Genomic DNA, 21,954 nt, shown 5'->3' with positions numbered 1-21,954 from the left:
AACATTTGTGGGCAGAACTGAAAAAGCGTGTGCGAGCAAGGAGACCTACAAACCTGACTCAGTTACACCAGCTCTGTCAGGAGGAATGGGCCAAAATTCACCCAACTTATTGTGGGAAGCTTGTGGAAGGCTACAAGAAACGTTTGACCCAAGTTAAACAATTTTAAGGTAATGCTACCAAATACTAATTGAGTGTATGTAAACTTCTGACCCACTGGGAATGTGATGAAAGAAATAATTCTCTACTATTCTGACATTTCACATTCTTAAAATAGTGGTGATCCTAACTGACCTAAAACAGGGAATTTATACTAGGATTAAATGTCAGGAATTGTGAAAAACTGAGTGTAACTGTATTTGGCTAAAGTGTATGTAAACTTCCGACTTCAACTTTACAGCTAATATATTGTTTGTTGTATGAATGTTCTATGTTGCTGAGACAGAAGCTGCCCAAGGTGAACAAGGAGCTGGCTCTCAAACTGATGGAGGAGGGAGACGACGAGGCAGAACTGTCTGCCAGGAAGAAGAAGGGCAAGGTAGGAGCACATGTACCTGCACACATAGTTCACATACTACTGGTCTGGTCTACAATTGATGAAGACTTCTGAGCTGTAGGCTGGGTTTATATAGTTTTGGTTCTAAGGTAATCTAGAGGAAACTGGTATGTATATCTGAAATATACTCATCTAGCGAATGTCAGCTGCCTAAGCTGTCAATCAAATCCTTTCTCTCCCTCTCTCTGCCCCTCGGCCAGGCTCTACCCAGCATCCTTAGCGACGAGCGTTTCCAGGTGATGTTTGAGAACCCAGACTACCAGGTGGAGGAGCAGAGTGAGGAGTTCCGCCTGCTCAACCCCATCGTGTCCAAAGTGGGCCAGAAGAGGAGGAAGAAGCTGCGGCTGCTAGCCAAGCAGGCCACAGACGCCGAAAATGTAACGATGCTAGATAGCTAGCTTACTACCCCTACTGAAGTTTGACACCCACTATGGAATGTGACTTTCAGTGTGAACAATCTTTCTACCTTTTCTAATTCTACAATGCCACCCCTACCTCTTCTTCCTCTGCAGGCGAAGGCAGACCAGGAAGAGGAGGAACCAGAGGGGCGTGACAGCTCAGACGAGAGTTCTGATGATGATAAAAGCTGGGTGGACGAGGTCAGGGAGCAGCGGCGCCTCATATATGAGGAGGGGAGGGACCGCAGGCGGCAGGAGAGGAAGCAGCAGGACCGCAACACCACCCTGCTGGACCAGGACTCCACCCAGAACCATGCCCAGGGCAGGAAACAAGGTCAGCAGCCCCGCTTCTTCCAGATCAAGGCTGGTGAGGAGTTCCGCAGCTTCGGGGACGTGGCGCGCAAGCAGAAATTGCAGAAGTGAGTACATTTTTATTTTTTTCAAGTGAGCTTCTGGTGATGTTCTCTAGTCTCTATGAACAACCTCTGAACCATAATATTTTGAATAGATGCCACAGAGTACTACAGCGATTGCATCAAATGATATAGATTTTCCCATTGTTACTGTCATTCAGCAGAAATAAATCACCCCTCACATGGACATGGCACATGGAGTATATGATAGGGCTGCACGATATTGGAAACAAATATGGTTTTTATCAAATATTGCAATTGTGATTTGACGTGTGATATAAACTCAGCAAAAAAAGAAACGTCCCTTTTTCAGGACCCTGTCTTTCAAAGATAAGTCGTAAAAATCCGAATTACTTCACAGATCTTCATTGTAAAGGGTTTAAACACTGTTTCCCATGCTTGTTCAATGAACCATAAACAATTAATGAGCATGCACCTGTGGAACGGTCGTTAAGACACTAACAGCTTACAGACGGTAGGCAATTAAGGTCAGTTATGAAAACTTAGGACACTAAAGAGGCTTTCTACTGACTCTGAAAAACACCAAAAGAAAGATGCCCAGGGTCCCTGCTCATCTGTGTGAATGTGCCTTAGGCATGCTGCAAGGAGGCATGAGGACTGCAGACGAGGCCAGGGCAATAAATTGCAATGTCCGTACTGTGAGACACCTAAGACAGCGCCACAGGGAGACAGGACGGACAGCTGATCATCCTCGCAGTGGCAGACCACGTGTAACAACACCTGCACAGGATCGGTACATCCAAACATCACACCTGCGGGACAGGTACAGGATTGCAACAACAACTGCCAGAGTTACACCAGGAACGCACAATCACTCCATCAGTGCTCAGACTGTCCGCAATAGGCTGAGAGAGGCTGGACTGAGGGCTTGTAGCCCTGTTGTAAGGCAGGTCCTCACCAGACATCACCGTCAACAACGTCGCCTATGGGCACAAACCCACCGTCGCTGGACCAGACAGGACTGGCAAAAAGTGTTCTTCACTGACGAGTCACGGTTTTGTCTCGCATGGGGTGATGGTCAGATTCGCATTTATCGTCGAGGGAATGAGCGTTACACCGAGGCCGGTACTCTGGAGCGGGATTGATTTGGAGGTGGAGGGTCCGTCATGGTCTGGGGGCGGTGCATCACAGCATCATCGGACTGAGCTTGTTGTCATTGCAGGCAATCTCAACGCTGTGCGTTACAGTGAAGACGTCCTCCTCCCTCATGTGGTACCCTTTCTGCAGGCTCATCCTGACATGACCCTCCAGCATGACAATGCCACCAGCCATACTGCTCGTTCTGTGCGTGATTTCCTGCAAGACAGGAATGTCAGTGTTCTGCCATGGCCAGCGAAGAGCCCGGATCTCAATCCCATTGAGCACGTCTGGGACCTGTTGGACGGGGGGTGAGGCCTAGGGCCATTCCCCCCCCAGAAATGTCCGGGAACTTGCAGGTGCCTTGATGGAAGACTGGGGTAATTTTTCACAGCAAGAACTGGAAAATCTGGTGCAGTCCATGAGGAGGAGATGCACTGCAGTACTTAATTCAGCTGGTGTCCACACCAGATACTAACTGTTACTTTTGATTTTGACCCCCTCTTTGTTCAGGGACACATTATTCCATTTCTGTTAGTCACATGTCTGTGGAACTTGTTCAGTTTATGTCTCAGTTGTTGTTGAATATTGTTATGTTCATACAACTATTTACACATGTTAAGTTTGCTGAAAATAATCACAGTTGACAGTGAGAGGACATTTATTTTTTTGCTGAGTTTAGATCAAAACACTTAGGTGAACTGTTGGAATCATAGAAATAGAATGACACATTAAAAAGCAAAGTTGACTGCATTTGACCTAACAGAACCTCATAAAAACTTATAGTGAATCAACAAAAATATACAGCTGCACCATCGAGAGCATCCGGACTGATTTCATCACCGCCTGGTATGGCAACTGTTCGGCATCCGTCCGCAAGGTGCTACAGAAGGTAGTGCGTATGGCCGAGTACATCGCTGGGGCCAAGTTTCCTGCCATCCAGGGCCTCTATATCAGGCGGTTCCCGAGGAAGGCCCTAAAAATTGTCAGACTCCAGCCAGCCAAGTCATCGACTGTTGTCTCTGCTACCGCACGACTAGCGATACCTAAGCGCCAAGTCTAGGTCCAAAAGGCTCCTTAACAGCTTCTACCGCCAAGCCATAAGACCTGTGAACAGTAAATCAAATGGCCACCCGGACTATTTGCATTGACCCCCTTTTTTTACACTGGTTGTACTCGCTGTTTATTACCCCTACCTACAGTTTAAGTTTACAGACACCTTAGCAAAATACATTTAAACTCAGTTTTTCACAATTCCTGACATTTAATCATAGTAAAAATTCACTGTCTTAGGTTAGTTAGGATCACCACTTTATTTAAAGAATGTGAAATGTCAGAATAATAGTAGTGATTTATTTCAGCTTTTATTTCCTTCATCACAATCCCAGTGGGTCAGAAGTTTACATACACTCGATTAGTATTTGGTAGCATTGCCTTTAAATTGTTTAACTTGGGTCAAACATTTCGGGTAGCCTTCCACAAGCTTTCCACAATAAGTTGGGTGAATTTTGGCCCATTCCTCATGACAGAGCTGGTTTAACTGAGTCAGGTTTGTAGGTCTCCTTGCTCGCACACGCTTTTTCAGTTCTGCCCACAAATTTCGATGGGATTGAGGTCAGGGCTTTGTGATGGCCACTCCAATACCTTGACTTCGTTGTCCTTAAGCCATTTTGCCACAACTTTGGAAGTATGCTTGGGGTCATTGTCCATTTGGGAAAACCCATTTGCGACCAAGCTTTAGCTTGTCTTTAATCTTTGTCTCCATGTGCAGTTGCAAACTGTAGTCTGGCTTTTTTATGGCGGTTTTGGAGCAGTGGCTTCTTCCTTGCTGAGCGGCCATACAGGTTATGTCGATATAGGACTTGTTTTACTGTGGATATAGACACTTTTGTAACTGTTTCCTCCAACATCTTCACAAGGTCCTTTGCTGTTGTTCTGGGATTGATTTGCACTTTTCGCACCAAAGTACGTTCATCTCTAAGAGACAGAACGCGTCTCCTTCCTGAGCGGTATGACGGCTTCGTCCCATGTTGTTTATACTTGCGTACTATTGTTTGTACAGATGAAAGTGGAAATTGCTCCCAAGGATGAACCAGACTTGTGGAGGTCTACAATTGTTTTTCTGAGGTCTTGGCTGATTTCTTTTGATTTTCCCATGATGTCAAGCAAAGAGGCAGTCAGTTTGAAGGTAGGCCTTGAAATACATCCACAGGTACAGCTCCAATTGACTCAAATGATGTCAATTAGCCTATCAGAAGCTTCTAAAGCCATGACATAATTTTCTGGAATTTTCCTAGCTGTTTTGGGGCACAGTCAACTTAGTGTATGTAAACTTCTGACCCACTGGAATTGTGATACAGTGAATTATAAGTGAAATAATCTGTCTGTAAACAATTATTGGGAAAATTACTGTGTGTCATGCACAAAGTAGATGTCCTAACCGACTTGCCAAAACTATAGTTTGTTAACAAGACATTGGTGGAGTGGTTGAAAAACGAGTTTTAATGACTCCGACCTAAGTGTATGTAAACTTCCGACTTCAACTGTACATGAATATTGAACAAAAATATAAATGCAACGATTTCACTGAGTTACAGTCCATATTAGGAAATCGGTCAATTGAAATAAATTAACTGGGCAGGGGTGCAGCCATTGGAGGGCATAGGCCCACTCACTTGGCAGCCAGGCACACCCACTGGGGAGCCAGGCCCAGCCAATCAGAATGAGTTTTTCTGCACAAAAGGGCATTATTACAGACAGAAATACTCCTCAGCAACACCCCCCCCCCCCCCCCCCCCCCCCCCCCTCAAACGATCCCACAGGTGAGGAAGCCAGATGTGGGGGTCCTGGGGTAGAGTGGTTATACGTGGTCTGTGTTTATGAGGGCGGTTGGACATACTGCCAAATTCTCTAAAACGACGTTGGAGGCAGCTTATGGTAGAGAAATAAACATACAATTCTCCGGCGACAGCTCTGGTGGACATTCCTGCAGTCAGCATGCCAATTGCACGCTCCCTCAACTTGAGACATCTGTGGTGTTGTGTGACACAACTGTACATTTTAAAGTGGCCTTTTATTGTCCCCAGCACAAGATGCATCTATCTAATGATCATGCTGTTTAATCACCTTCTTATGCCACACCTGTCTTGGTTAATGAGAAATGCTCACTGACAGGGATGTAAACAAATTTGTTCACAACATTTAAGAGAAATAAGCTTTTGTGCGCATGGAAAATTTTAGGCATTTTTTTATTTCAGCTCATGAAACATGGGACAAACTTAGGTGTATAGTTTTGTTCAGTGTACATATGACCTCAATTACCTAAACTAACCCGTACCCCCTGTATATAGTGTCGTTGTTGTTATATTATTGTTACTTTTTTTTTTGATTAGTTAGAATATATTATCTTCCTCTGCATTGTTGGTTAAGGGCTTGTAAGTAAGCATTTCACGGTAATTTCACCTGTTGTATTTGGCACATGTGACAAATAATATTTGATTTGATCTAACAGCGAGGAGGGGGAACTATTAAAACGGATGTTACACGCGGCTGATATGTTTCAAAATATTGCATCTACATGGATCTCTTGCGATCTGGATATTGCACATGCCTCTATTGCGATTTTGATGTGAATTTGATTCATTGTGTAGCCCTAGTTTATAAGTATTTTTTTTGCCACTACAACGATTAGCAGGGAAACGTGTGGGCCTGTGTGACTGTGTCTCAGGTGCCTGACTGTACTGAGCTCTCTACAGCAGACAGAAATGTGCGGCCTGGCCTGAGAGTCTGTCACATCCATCACTGTCTTGACAGGTGGACACATGCAGCACGTAGCAAGAAAAATTAGGACAAGGGTCAAATATAGGAAGGCTCCAAATACAGGAAGGGTGTCCCAAGGTTTTCTTCCCATTATGTAACACACCCTCTACTTGTGCTTCAAACTCATTAAAAAGCAATTATTGAAGTTTTGAGTGAAAGAAGACTAAATGTTAATAGAGCAGTTTCTGTAGTGCACCCTACTCCCAACACATAAAACGGACAAGGAATTCACTGCAGCATTTTTTTTTTAAATTGTTGGCTCAAGTGCCTTTTTAAAATTATAATTTGTTAATGTTTTTATTTGAAAAGTAACTCCATTGCTTTTACTCTGAGTACTTTTTAAATGAGCGAAAAATGTCATTAAAGTAACAGTACTTCTACTTGAGTAGGATATTTAAGTACTCTTTTCTCCCGCTTTATAGGTACTGCATTTCATCACCATTGTATTGTGTGTATGCTGGTGATAGACCTGCCCATGTGTCCCGTATTGACATGTTATGTGTCTACTAGAGCATCACTGGAGGAGCGTCTGAAGCTGGAGGAACGTTCTGGAACAGTAAACGTGGCTGACACAGCTGTTGGCAGCAAACAGCTCACCTTCACCCTCAAGAAGGTAAGTCATGATGACACCATTACATAATAAGCCACTGAAAGGAACAACAAATGTATAATTTGCCTTCAACATATGCTACCTCCACAGTCATGTCTTTTCAAACTACGGATCTGGATTTCTGCTGATCCTCGATACAGTAACCAACAGAGTTTGTCATTGTTTTGCGTATCAGTTCGTAAACCATGTGCCATGGAATCAGTACATCAAATCTCTTCCCAACTATTTTGCAATCTATATGGCACAGCGGTCCATTTTTTTGTTCCTTAAATGAAACACAATTTTCTTTAACCAATTTTGGTCTTTAATGCAGGGCTGACAAACAAATTCCTTATTTTTTTTCCCCCCTTTCACTTGCCTCTTCCATTTATCATTTTGTTTTTCTCCTCAATTTCGTGATATCCAATTGGTAGTTAGTCTTGTCCTATCGCTGCAACTCCCTTACGGACTCGGGAGAAGTGAAGGTCGAGAGCCATGCGTCCTCCAAAACACGACCCTGCCAAGCCACACTGCTTCTTGACACATTGCTGACTTATATAACTTAAGCAAATTTTTACTCCTGAACTTATTTAGGCTTGCCATAACAAAGGGGTTGAACACTTATTAACTCAAAACATTTCAGTTTTTCATTTTTTTATACATTTAAAAAAAAAATGTTTTAAAACATAATTCCACTTTAACATTTTAGGTGTGAATACTTTCTGAGTACTCTGGGGTGTGAATACTTTCTGAGTACGCTGTATCGCCATCAGTCTGTGTGTTTTCCCAAACATACATATTTACAGGTTAAGGTTGACACTGTTTGTAGCCACTGAGTATAATCTATAACGGTGCCTGCAGAAGAGGAACAATGTCACAGAAAATGGCAAGTTTTGATCATGGCCATTTGTTTGACTGTTGTTTTGACTTTGAATTTTTATTAACACAGTCGCCCGACTGACTCTTGTATCATCACCCTTCTAATTATCACTGAGTTGCATGGACATTGCAGGGTTTCAAATCAATATCATTGGTTTTGCATGAGACACTGATGGTGCAAGGCCAAGCTAAGTTTGGCCAAGGCTCCCTCACATGCAGAGAGACTGAGTCTGTCTGCTGGGTAAATCCCCTGTACTACTACATGAGCTGGGGGTCAATGTTGATTACAGGTCTGTTAAGAGAAAGCTATAATTGTTTTGCAGAAGATCGCTTAAAGATGCACTATGCAGAAATCGCTCCGCCATTTCTTGGTTGCTAAAATTGTAATAGTTCGCCTAATTTCAGTTTGTGACAAAACAAGCAAGTATAGTGTAGAGAATCCATCTACAGGGCAGCCAACTTTTGAAGATATCTTGGAGTTAGATTTGCCCCTGGCACAATCTCTAGACTGGGGATTGGGGATCTAGACAGGGGATTGATTCCTACCCCAAGAAAATGTTACTGTTTTAAAGCTAATTTCCTGCAATTCTGCGTATTTTGACATGGCTTAGGCCTATGACCAGGGTGGAAAATTAGGTGTATTCAGGATGCATTGAACATTAAATGAACACTCAAAATTTTACGAATTTGTTACTTTGAGATTTTAGGGGGATGAAATGTAACGTATGCTAATATTTGCTGTAACATTTTTTAGGTGGTTTGACACTTTATTCAGTAATGAAAATGAGATAGGGAGACAGGCAAATGCTAGAAACAGTGGGAAGGTTGGAAACCGGGATTGACCCCTGTTCTCGGGTGGAAAGTTGTATACGACACCTACCGGGGATTGTTACCACTATTAATGGTTGATGGCAGTGGGTAACCAAATTATAGATTGCAGTCTCTTTGTCCATAGACTGCTTTCAAGGTAAGGACACACACTTTTATGTTTTGTAATTTGGGTGAACTATCTCTTTAAAATAGGACTGGAAGAAAATCCTGCTTGCTCTCCAGGTGGGTTGGCCATCCCTGATCTATGTTTCGCAAGTGCTGGGTGTTTGAAAATGTTAATGTTATAACAATACATTTCTTAAAATCACCAAACCTTGAAGAAAAATGTAATGAATATCAATATTCAGGTGGTTTATGCCTACTAGTTGAAGGTCCTTGCCATCATCTTACTCAACTGTTTGAGTTGTGAGTCCCCCTACCATCTCTGCCTAGCATGTGCACAATACTAAAATGTAATTTAATAAGCATGTAATATACAAATAAGCATTGGATGACTTAAATAGCTGCAAAAAAATACATAGCCTCATATAATTCATTTTCAAACACAGAAGTAGGCATATCAGATTTAAAATGTGTTTACAGTGGCAGAATTGTGAAGAAGTGGAATAATAAAATAAGTGTGGGGAATAACAGTAGTGTTCTTGATGAAGCACAGTAATTACCCTATATTTTAGCCCATCGTTAAGAATGACAATTGTTCCACTGATCAGACTAAATTAAGTAAATAGCTAATAAAATCTACTGAAGACAAGATTGCATAAATCTGCCCCTACACTCTACCCAAATTATTTGTATATGTAGAATTAAAAGTTTTACTTTTGGGTTCAAAATCTGTTTGACAAAATTTCTTTCATAGTTCCAAATCAGGTCACCCTACCAAACTTCCCTGCTAAAACATACTGTAGGTCTGTGGTGCTGCCTTGTCGTTGTCACAGCCTAAATGCCAATCACCAAACAAGGGGACTAATGCAAGTGTGGATTAAATTGACTTTAGTACATGCTGTCAAGGCTGTATTCTGAAATGGGGACGGGAGTAACAGCAAACAAAACCGTGCTTCTCTTTTTACATTTTTAAAAACGCAGGGGAGACTGTTCTCTCTCTATTCACCTCCGCTCTAATCTTGAGGGGCGTTTCTTTATACCATGCATCCAATCGCCAATCATATGCTTCAATGTGCCGCTGTAAGACAGGACAATGATGTTAAATTTCAGGCGAAGATGCTCCGATTTCAAAACGATTTGGAGCACAGTTGAAAAATGAAAGTAGTACTTTTCAATGCGTGAGAAGTGGGTCAAATGAGTGTCTCATGGCCAATGCGTTGGAGTTGGCAGCTCTGTATCTAAACTGCTGTGAAATATAATTTCCATAACCAGAAATATTGCATTTTCAGCTGTTTGAAGGTGTATAAACCCGAAAGTAAAAGACGTAAAAACAAAACTTAAGATCGGGAAGCATAGAAATAGCGCACATAGAACAGATCTACCGCTTCTTATACTTGCTTTCAATGAGAATGACAGATCTATAACACACATTTATATGTGAATTGGGTCAGGTTGCCCAAACAGTTATATATTGCAGCTTAAATCATACTCTAATTAAAAGTATCTCTTTCTCCTTTCGCTCTCTGCCTCTCCTTTCTCAATTATCTCCTTCAGTCGGAGCAGCAACAGCGGCAGCAGCAGGCGGAGCGTGATCACCACGAGGAGAGGAAGAAGCTGAGGAGGTCCGCTGGACACCTGTCGAGTGAGAGAGGCAGGGGTAGAGGGAGGGGCGGATTTAGAGGGAGGGGCGGATTTAGAGGCAGAGGAGGGAGTAGAGGCAGGGGAGGGAGTAGAGGCAGGGAGCACTACTGAGGTAGAGGCAGTGGTAACTGAACTACTCTCAGGGAAAATACTGAGATTAAGTAGCCCAAAGTCAAAAGAGTAATGTCTTTTCTTACAGCCATTTCCCAACCTAATTTTATAATAGAATTAAACTTTGTTATCGTCTGGGAATCAAGAGGTTGTGATACAAAAGTGACCTGACCGATTGTGACCTGCCCTGTAACTCAGTTATGAAGATATGTTGGTGGAGCTGCTATGAAAGTATACAATGTGTAATGTCTGTTGCGTGCAAAATGGTGTGATTTTGTGGTGTATGCAGTTTGATCTGTGTGCATTCGTATGTCCGTGAGAAGCTCCTGACCTTCACCGTGTTTTTTTTTCACTTCACAATCCTCATTGTTCTCTAGTGCAGACAAAACATATCTGTATTAGGCACTGTGCCTAGCCCATAAACCCTTTCTACTAAACTTATCTCCCTGGTCTGTGTTATGTTTTGATAGTAGCCTCATGGTCGATGGAAGCAGCTATCCAAAAATACATCCAACAATTGGACACACTGAGTTACTGACTCGTTCCATTCTCCGAAGAGATGCATGTATCTTTAAATTAATTACAGGTGAAGCCTCAGTTGTATGGGTAAAGTCATTGTTTTAATCAACTGACATAAGGATTAGCACCCAATAATGTCTGTTCACTTGTATGACTAACAACTGAAAGGCTTCACAAAACTCTTTTACTTCCTTTGTATGACAACACTTTCTGTGGAATTCAAACGGCCACAAATGGAAAAAGGAGGGAAGAGAAAACAGAGAAGTCCTGGGAACATGGATCCCCAATTCTTGGAAGCACCTTTCTCCGTTTGGCCTCCCATCACCCTTTCACACATGGCTGGGCCCTCGTATCTCCTTTGATCCTGCCCCTTTTGAAATGGCAGGAGGTGCTGTCCAATTCCCCCCGACCCACTCCATTAAAACACTGTTGCCTGGTACCTCAAACTAGTTTTGTCCCGCATTCGGTCTTCAACGAGGTCTGCCATCAAAATTAGCAAAAAATTGTCCTCTATCCATCGTTTTTGGAATTTCCAATGCTCTCTGACTGTCTAGCTTTCATTTGGGTGATTATTAGCAATCTGACCACAGTAAATAAACTGTATGAATGTAGGTCCGTTATCATTTCTCCAGTTTTGATTTGTTTTTAGTATTTAAAAGTATATTGAGTTCATTCCCAGCTTTAGCCACTGTCTGCCTCCCTTGCTCTTCCTTCCCGCCTGGTTGGTGCTTACCCCTCTAACCTGGCTAGTCCCTCTTACAATTGTTATGCTCATTTGACTTTGCCCAGATCATTGTGAGTGGAGTATGACATACAAATGTAATCCAAAGATTATAGAATGTCTGAAGAAAGTTGAAGCTGTTCATTCTACTTTCCATTGTTGGTTGCTGCAGAGTGGGATGAATAACAACAGGTGAAACAAAGAAAGGATAATGGTTAATTTACTCAAATGTCCAAGTTATGCAAGCATATCTCAAGATTCAATGGTATGATTCAAAAGGAAGGCCTTGACCATACAACTAGTTGTGTGTAGTAAAACTGAGCGAAATAGAGTGCAGTCGGAGACTATACGGCAGGGCTCTCCAACCTTGTTCCTGGAGAGCTACTGTCCTGTAGGTTTTCGCCCCAACCCTAATCTAGCACACCTGATTGTAATAATTAGCAGGTTGAGAAACTGAATCGGGTTGGAGCGAAAACCTACAGGAAGATAGATCTCCAGGAACAGGGTTAGAGAGACCTGCTATACGGAAATAGTGAGGGATTATGAGTGTCTGAGGGTTTGAGGCTTGTGGTCTTCATGACACACTTAAGTTAGTCAGGAACGGGTGACTCTTTTTTCATGGCACAGTTGAGTTGAGTTTATTTTATTTTTACAGGGACAGTGCACATTAATCAACGTTTCAGTAAAAGTGCCGGTTTTAGCCAGCCGGCTAATTTTCAGTCCCTGGGCAGGTTATTAAAAACAATTACAATATAGACAATAGCAGCATGGAACAAGACGTAGCATACAGACAGAGCAACATAGAACAAAAAGCAGCAAGACAAAATTCATAAAAGCAACAAAGTGTTTCCACACCTCACAAGTTACAGACAACAGACATGGAAAGCGGCAACACACAGCTAGGGACCATGTTCACAAATCTGATTGACCTTTAGCCATGTCTTCAAGCATTTTGTGAAAGTGTGATATGTGGTGCAGTTATGTGTGTCTGATGGCAGTGTATTCCAGACATGGGAAGCTCTCACAGAGAAAGCGGATTTACTAAAGGTGCTTTTCCTTAGGGGAACTATACAGTCACCTCTCATGGCAGACCTTGTAGATCTGCTGCCATATGTTTGGGTTTTCTGTTTAACAAAAATACTGAGTGGAGGGGGAGCCAAGCCATTTAGGATCTTGAATACAAGACATGCGTCGGTGTATTGCACAAGATTTTCCCAACTCAGGAGCTCATGCTTTCTGAGGATGTGACAGTGATGATGGCTATTGGGCTTCCTATCAAGCACTTTGAGAGCCTGTTTGTAGACAGACTGAATAGGTCTTACTGTTGTACAGCAAGCTTGGGCCCAACTAGTCAAGCAGTATGTTAAGTGAGGGAGTATCATAGATTTGAAGTACAGTTTTGCTACCTCTGTAGTCAAACAATTTCGTATAAATCGGAAATTAGCTAGGTTGAATTTGGTTATTTGAATTACCTTTTTCACATGCTTTTTAAAAGAGAGGTTGGAATCAAGTATGATGCCAAGGTACTTAAAATCAGATACCACCTGGAGCTTCTCCCCTGACACATAGACATCTGGCTCAGTAGCATCTGTTGCCCTCTTTGTGAAGAACATGCAAACAGTTTTTTTCACATTGAGATGCAAACACGAGTCACTGAGCCACTTTGTAACCTGGACCATTACAGTAGTGAGTTCTTGTGCAGCTTGTTGTTTGCTCTTTGCATGCACATATATCACTGTATCATCTGCATACATTTGAACTTCAGACCCAGTACAGACAGAAGGCAGATCATTAATGTACAGGCTGAACAGGAGGGGCCCCAGTATTGACCCTTGGGGCACACCCACATCATAGCTAAGAGTGGGCGACAGCTCATTGCTCACTCTGACACACTGAGTTCTGCCTTCAAGGTATGATTTCATCCATCTCAAGGCATCGGGGGAAAAGTTGAACTTGGACAATTTTGTGATGAGAATCTCATGGTTAACAGTATCAAAAGCCTTCCTTAGGTCCAGAAACACAGCCCCAACAACGCCCCCTTTGTCCATCTTGGACTTCACATTTTCCAGAAGAAAGCAGTTGGCCGTTTCTGTGGAGTGTTTCGCTCTGAAGCCAAACTGCATGGAATGTAATGTGAAGGGGCTGTTGTTGAGGTGGGGTGGTGGGTAGTGGTGCATGGGGAGTGGGCAGATGATTTAGACCTGAACAATGCAGTAGCTTCCATAGCATTTTGTATGTTAAGCACTGCTGTGTGCTTTCAGGGGTCACATAGCTGATAACCACAGCCTACTTTTTCCTCGTTGTGTTTGGGAAGAAAAGAGGAAAAGAAAGTGAGCGTGAGAGAGCGACTGCGTGTCACCACCAATCATACTTACGTAAGAGGCTCATTCAAGCCATCAACTGGGATGCTACAAAGTGAACTTTGGTTGTGTTTATCATTTGCTAACTTATCCTCAAGACAGCAAACCTACCGACTGATGTGGGAATGGTTAGTCTATCTGTCTCAAGTCTGGACAGCTGGTGACACTTGTAGATTTTTTTCACAGGGTCTTCTTTTTTGCTCGACAAAACCATCACCATGGTTATGCCAGATCTAGGCCACAAGAAGTGGGTCAGGGTAAGTTGGCACTTCCTGTAGCACATCACTCTTTTTCTAAGAAAAAAAAAAAAAAAGGAACACGCCAGTGTAACTAATAGAATGCATTTCAGTTTAGGCTGTCTAAAATCAGCTCAGATCATTGCATTGAATTCCCCATGCTCCAATGAATTGAGATGCGTACTAGCTCAAATGCTTTATGTAAACTAAGATGACAGTTGGGATGTAGCTCCTTGAATAAACCTTTAAAAGAGCTTCCAAAAACTTGTGAAAGATTGTTTCACCACAATCCCATAATTAGTTTATTGATTAAGTCCCCAAATCATGGTATGTATTCATCTTGAACTACCACCACAATGACTCATTCACAGCACAAGACAAGCAGTAACTTACTCACACCAGTCATTAAGAGCTCCATTTTGCATTGAGGCAACCAAAATGGGAATTTGGGTTGTCTCAAAGGCCAGGTTTGACCCAGTGTGCACTGCTTCTGCGGGCCACAGCAGCCCAGACAAAAGAAACTGAGTTGGGGCTGCTTTCATAGAGTAATCCCCTCCACTGTGTGATTGAATGGGCCGCCCTGAGAAGCAATCACACACAAGTCACCATCTGAGCTTTGACGTGGGGTTAGGGAGGGGACCATGGTCCATGGCCTTAAATGGGGTAGAGTGAAGAGCAGGGGTCAGGGGAGAGAATGTGACTTCTAGGGAAAATAACATTTTACTTCGGACTGCTTTTTGAACCTGGGTAGTTTTTTCATCACTTGACCAATCTTTGTCAGTGCTTTTAAAGACAGGTCCTCTGGGGCATATGGAGACTTTAATTGGTTTAATGAGCAATCCAGTGTTCAAATGACAGGGGTGCTCTGGTGTTGCTTTCTTGGCTTGCAGTAAAACTCAGCCTGTGGCCTAGTAACATATTAGCAGTGACATTGTGTGGGAACGTTGTGACTCCAAATAATTAACCGTGTAGCCTACTTATGCTGATAAAGTGTGTGCAAATCCCAATGGGGCCCGATTCTGACTCAGGAATTTATGCCTTTCCTATGCACGTCTTTCCTACACACTTCTCAGTATTTGGTATTGCGACTTACTCAGTCTCATAACGCGCTTTGCAGGTGAGGCTACCTTACTAGCTCTGAATACATTTCATTCAACGAATGAAAACCCTCCCACTTGCTGGCCAACGGGTTTTCTTGTGGAGTTTTAATTTAAATATACTGAAAACCTTATCTTAAGCCATCCTTTTAAATATGGTGTACCTTTTTAGTTAGATTTTTTTGCGACAGGCTAGAATATATCAAGAGAACAGGTGTAGAATATTAGGGATCAATGAAAGAAAGCCATCTAAATATATGCATATTGTCTCCGTTTCAGCACCAATTGGTAGATGCAAAAATACTCTGATCTTGTAGATTATTTAGGTTTAGGAAAGTATTTATTATTAATAAAAAAACAGGTTTAGAGAGCCTGTACACGAAAGAGCGGTGGTTTGATTCATTCTGAAAATTGCCACATTCAGTTCTTCAACCCATGGTAATGTTGGCAGATTAGTGTACATAGAGGTATAATAGGGAGAATCGTGTACAATAGCAGGCTATATCCGCGTCTATTGCCTGCACTAACCATGGAACTGTGTGATGACACGGCCAAGTACTCTGCCGTGCGTCGGGTTCAAACTGTTACGGCTTGGTCTGCGCTCCGCTCCATAACGATTTAATTAGCCTACGTGGCTTTTTTTCTTTTTTATATTATCAACTGTTGCCACACCGTCATGACCGCATTTACAGAGGAAGCAAATGGAGGTAAGCGAAACGCATGGAATGACAATATAGGCTATACCAACTGAAGGGAACTAACAGTAAATTGGCAGGAGAATGTGTGGTTATGATACAAATAGGAAACATAGAAAGTAGGGGTAGCCTATAGCACAGCATTTCATAAACTTTACTGTGAGAAAGTTGATATGCTTCAGTTTGCTGCCATATGACTGGTTTCACATTTGTCTCCAGTGATTATAAGGTAAAATAGATCTAAAACAAGTGTCATCTATATCTACAATTCCCTTATCCAAACGGATTGCTCATGTACCTAGCTCTTATCAAGTTGTAAATTACAGTGCATGGAGAATGGTGTTATTTCTATCGGAAATTAAAGTAGATGCTTTTTCTACATGGAACCGGTTGGTTCACTAGACCTTATTCATGGTGATGGAATTATTAGGGAATAAAGTCAAGGTAAGAATACAGAAGTATATCTGTAGACACCTCCGCCACACCTTCATTTATTCGATCTCCACCCAAAACGCACGCTATTCTCATCCTTAAATTCAAGGTCGGAATATGCATAGAGAAAAGTGCATAAAAAGGCAACTACGCAAGCTTAACTTGGTTCGGAATCAGGCGGGCACCATGTGAATGCCTTCCAAGACTTTAAAAACACTTAATTCATTAAGAGAGGAGAAGCTTTCAAATGCTTTTATGGACGAAAACATTTTCCCTTTCTTAATCTCTCACCTCTCTCTCTCCGATCCCTCTTTTGTCTTCTCTACTCTTCCAGAACGATGGATGGAGCGAAATGTGTTGATGCAGATCATTACCCCCTACTTTCCCACATGGCTTGTGGATGGAGAGAATGATCTCACTGCTGTCTTGGCATCTCTCATAGCTCAGCTACTGCCTTCCTCCCTCCAGCACAGCTAGAGGACCCAGACAGCTCGACCTTTATGAACCGTTAACAAGTCATAAAATATATCCCATGAAGAAAACGCCATTGCTTTACGGCAAAGCTAACGCTGGATGACCCAGACTTGAAAGGCCCAGGGAGAGACGGCTCAGAGATGAAAGCATTGTGACGGTCAACCAGGGCAGGGATAAATGATGAGTTGGCAGAAAAGGCCTGGGCAAGGTTTCCTTATGCAACACAGCGGACTGAGTGGCATGGACTGGTAAAGGTTAAATATATCCAGTCAAGTGTCACAAAATCCAACCTGATTGTTTCACTGTGACCTGGTTTTGTGATTAATCCTTTTTAAACCAAGTTTTATTCTGAAAGCAAATTCAAACTTGGTTTAAACAAGGATGAACAACAAAAGAAGTTCAATTTGATTTCAGCTCCCTTCCACTCTTTTAAACCGTAAGATTTAAGCCAGAGGGTATTTCTCACGGTGCATTTCATATATGCATATGTACATTGCAGATGTTATTAAGGTTTGTGTTCTGCCAAAGACTGGCGAGTCAGTGGTGCAGCGCTGTACATTTGAGTATGCATGCAGCATGCTGTTGTTCATCATTGAGCAAATGTGCATTAGTGCACTTTCCAAATGAATGTATTGCAATGAAACTGACAGGGAGTGTGGCTTGAACACTCAACCTTCTGGCCCGAAGCCCAGCGGAACATCGACTGTGCCACAAAAGCATGCTGAAGTGGCAGAGTCGATATCCGCGCTTAAAAACACAGGGGCGCTACAGTGCATTCGGAAATATTCAGACACCTTAACTTTATCCACATTTTGTTACGTTAGTCTTATTATAAAATTGATTAAATTGCTTTTTTTCACTGCTCAATCTACTACACACAATACCCCATAAAAAATATGACATTTACTTAAGTATTCAGACCCTTCACTCTACTTTGACGCACCTTCGGCAACGATTACAGCCTTGGGTTTTCTTGGGTATGGCGCTACAAGCTTGGCACACCTGTATTTGGGGAGTTTCTCTCATTCTTCTCTGCAGATCCTCTCAAGCTCTGTCAGGTTGGATGGGGAGTGTTGCTGCACAGCTATTTTCAGGTCTCTCAAGAGATGTTTGACCAGGTTCAAGTCCGGGCTCCGGCTGGGCCACTCAAAGACAGTCAGAGACTTGTCCCAAAGCCACTCCTACGTTGTCTTGGCTGTGTGCTTAGGGTCGTTGTCCTGTTGGAAAGGGAACCTTCTACCCAGCCTGAGGCCCTAAGCGCTCTGGAGCCGGTTTTTACCAAGGATCTCTCTGTACTTTGCTCCGTTCATTTTCCCTCAATCCTGACTAGTCTCCCAGTCCCTGCCACTGAAAAACATCCCCATAGCATGATGCTGCCACCACCAGAGGGAGGTGGTATGGTAGTGGGAGGACATGGCCTAGATGCCAATAGCCTAAAAGGGACTCCTTTCCTCTGCTTAATGGCCAGTTATGAGTGAGAACTCATGAGAGAACATATGGGATGTGCTAGGTGCTTCAGGTGTAGTAGTAGCTAGCAGTGCACTCCAGATGCCTCAAGGAAGGACTTTAGGTAGCAGCACCACCCCCAAACAACACTTCTCACGTTTTGTGTGACTGGGGGTAATTTGTGAACATCCTACAATCATCTTTGTTCCATTTCCCAATGAATGAGTAGTTGTAACATCCCACTTCCACACTCAACACCCCCCCCCCCCCACACACACACACACACACTCCTTCCCAAATGAATAACACTGGAATTTTACAGAGATTGTTTGGAGCAGTAGGATGGGTTGGGGTTGTCATAATAAATATTTTGGGATTTTGCCAGCAGTGGTTTAATCAGAGACGATGCATGGGAAGGTTGGGAAATAGTGGGCGAAGACAAAAGTTAATGACGTGTGTCTGCGAAGGAAATACCAAGAAGATGAGGTGTGTGTGTGTGATCTCTGAGATGAAGTCACGCAAGGAAAGACTTCACGCCAAAAAGAGAACTGAACCAGGATAAATTTAATCTGGGCTGAATTTCTACAACAGATGTTTGTCCAGAGGCATACTCGTTGAGTTGTAATAAAGGTTTGTGTTGTCTTTATGAAGGATCATGTTCTAACCCCTACAGTACTAATAAAATGTATATAGGTTTGCACATTCTTTGTACACGTGCTGTAATGTGTTTCTGTGTGAGGTCTGTGTGTGTACCTTTGTGGATGTTTGTGTGGGTGTGCTTGTGCTTGTGCTTGTGCTTATATGTGGATGTGTGTGTTTGTGCAATTATTTCATGTTTGGTTAAGTTGAATGATCCAAAACAGTACAGTGCTGAAGAGGAACATGAAATAAGGAAGCTCAATTCAACTTTATTCTTCAACCGTAAACAATGCATACAACACAACATGATAAAAGCACTTTCACAGGTTGAAATGTCCATGTAATATACCAAAACAAAACAAACTATGCAAGATTTAGTATACATGGAGTAGGATTCTATTGCGTTGACAGGCACAACTCAGGCCCGTATGTGCACCATAACCAATCAGAGTTGCAGTAAGCCTATATGCAATAACCATTGCCATATAGGGATCAGTGCCGTTCACTTTGAACTGTATGTTAGGCTACAGTATGAGGGGTCACAAGTAGATGTGCTTGTTTTGAGATCAAAGTGAGAGCTGCATGTAGCCACGTGTGCACATTTGTTCATATTCTTTGCTTGTTAGTGAGTTATTGTAATTTCTAGTCAACAATGGGGGAGTGGTTGCCTCCAACAAGAATACCACATGTGTGCATTTCTAGCCATCTTTGAAAAGCCAGTCAGGTAAAGAGTTTTTTTTTTATGTCTTAAAGGGGAAGTGTATTTTGAGATGGTCTTGAATTAACTAAGTAGCCAATAGGTAGAGCGTAGCATAATTTGTCTGATTTTCTGTAATAATGGTATGGAATTGAGTTTTATTCTGTGAAGTGGTTTCTTGCATCAAACACAACATTTTCAGTCACCCCCCTTGTCTGAAAGGTTAATGTCAAGCCCTGCATGTTTTTTTTTCAATAGTCTAATGTATTGTAGGCATCGAACACCACACATTGTTTGCTACTGTGGGCTGAATGATATGTCCATGTTAAAATGTTGTCCTCTGTTAAAACTGTGTGGTGTTCTCAGCAATCGCACACCGAAAGTTGCACAACATTTTCACAACATTCAAGTTTGCACTCAGCAGACCTGAAATTGGCTCAGTGCCAGGAAATTGAGGGAACATTACTCACCACCACTGTTGGGTAAGTACCACCCCCCTGCGTCACCCATTGACTCATGCAATGTGAGTGTGTACACACAATGACTCCTGCTCTTCCGGTTGTGTAAGCAATCACAACTTGAAGGAAAACTGCCGGGTAGAAAATGTGGGTAGACAAAGACATCCCAAGAAGTTTTAGGTCAAAGATTTTATGGTTGAGTGAAATCAGTGTGAACCCAAACCCACACATCACTCTCTCTCTCTAAACATTCTCTGGTGTTGAGGTAGAACTGGAGAGACTGAAACATGTTTCTTTTCATACCTTTTTTTATTTTATACTTACCCGAGCATTGGAAACGACCTAAATCCGCAAGCTACCCACCCAGATCTGTTTGTGTGTGAGCGAAAGAGAGAGAGAGAAGACATGATAAAAGCAAGTACCTAACCACACTGCAACTGAGGAAATGATTTAGCAAAGGGGAGATTATCCAACACATTGTACAACTAATGCAGGGAAGATAATTGTTGGTCATTTAAACAAATAAAACTACCTCGGCACAAGATAATGGGAACTGAGGACAATGAAGAGATTGTAAAACAAAAGATTTTAAGTAAGTCACTTTGGGTAATGGTTTCTGCTTTCAATTTTAAAAAATTGTCAGGACACAGCTGGGTAAATAAATCAAACTTAAATTAACAGGCCACTAGTGACATAGTGTCATAGCTACTATGTTACCAGAGCATGATGTACACACATGGGGCTGAGGGTTCTTGAGTGCAAAGATAGGATCACTTGTGTATCAGTGCACACTTAGTGGTTGTCAAACACACCTCATCACTGCCAAATGGTCATTAGGTCAGACTGCATTAATTGGCTCACCTCATAAGATCTCATCTTACCTGTCTTGATTCTAACACATTATTCTCTGATCAAACCAGGCCAATGCTTCATAACATATAGTCATTTCATAATGAAGCCTAACAATGGCTATCCATGTTGCCTTGCTCTGGCTCTTATGTTAAGACTTGCGAAAGAGTGCATGCCTCTTTTCCAATGCAGTCAATAAGTTGATGCTATAGTTGTTGTGACAGCATTCACAGCTCAGACTAATCTTTTTTGGTTTAACAGAGATCTACTACTTAGCAAGAAGAGAGAGGGATAGAGAAAGAGAGAAGAAAATAAGCAAATGTGGGTCAGTTTGATTTGTGACCCCGTATCAGCATGTGACACAAAGCCCACCTGTTTACGTCAGAGACTCACAGGAGATCTCCTTGTCATGGACATAAGCAACCCAGCGTAATTATTCAAAGCACAAGGCACAACAACTGTTTGTGCTTTAACTACTGGTTTGGGTTTACTGTTCATGTGAGATGAAGATGAGGATGTACTTTGTGAAACTGGGCCAATATTCACAAGTTCTTAAGTTAAAGAAACTGTCCACTGAAAATTGCACTTTTTAAAGCTCATATTCTGTTATCTCATACCCAAATAATGTTGTTGACTCGTCTTATACTCATATTTGTGGCCAAAGCATAAAGACTTAAAGAAACCAACTTCAAACTGTTTAAAAAATGCTTGATATTTCCTCATAGAGAATGATGTCATCCTGCCTTATTGGCTGAGCCTGCCAATCAGCGGTCTACTTGCGTTAATATTTTTAATTGGGATACGCCCACACCATTCCAACACAGAAAAGCTGCTTTTTAACATACTCAATTACCATTTTTTGGAAGGAAAAGTATTTCACTTGTATTGTAATTAAT

General features: G+C 42.2%; 1 protein-coding gene across 1 annotated transcript in view; it reads left to right on the top strand.

The window, feature by feature from the left end:
* nol10 (nucleolar protein 10) overlaps positions 1 to 10,876 on the top strand; it is a 44,396-nt gene extending 33,520 nt beyond the window's left edge. Inside the window, exons 17-21 of the mRNA XM_039009661.1 lie at positions 444 to 536; positions 755 to 931; positions 1,067 to 1,371; positions 6,793 to 6,895; positions 10,238 to 10,876. Of these exons, the coding sequence (XP_038865589.1) occupies positions 444 to 536; positions 755 to 931; positions 1,067 to 1,371; positions 6,793 to 6,895; positions 10,238 to 10,435 (876 nt within the window). The 3' untranslated portion in view covers positions 10,436 to 10,876. The remainder of the gene's footprint in view (positions 1 to 443; positions 537 to 754; positions 932 to 1,066; positions 1,372 to 6,792; positions 6,896 to 10,237) is intronic.
* Positions 10,877 to 21,954: the final 11,078 nt, after the last annotated feature.

This window comes from Salvelinus namaycush, chromosome 15 (genome assembly GCF_016432855.1).
Source record: "Salvelinus namaycush isolate Seneca chromosome 15, SaNama_1.0, whole genome shotgun sequence".
Taxonomy (NCBI): domain Eukaryota; kingdom Metazoa; phylum Chordata; class Actinopteri; order Salmoniformes; family Salmonidae; genus Salvelinus; species Salvelinus namaycush.
The sequence above is the reverse complement of the archived record's forward strand: the minus strand, read 5'-3'. Positions and strand labels throughout refer to the sequence as shown.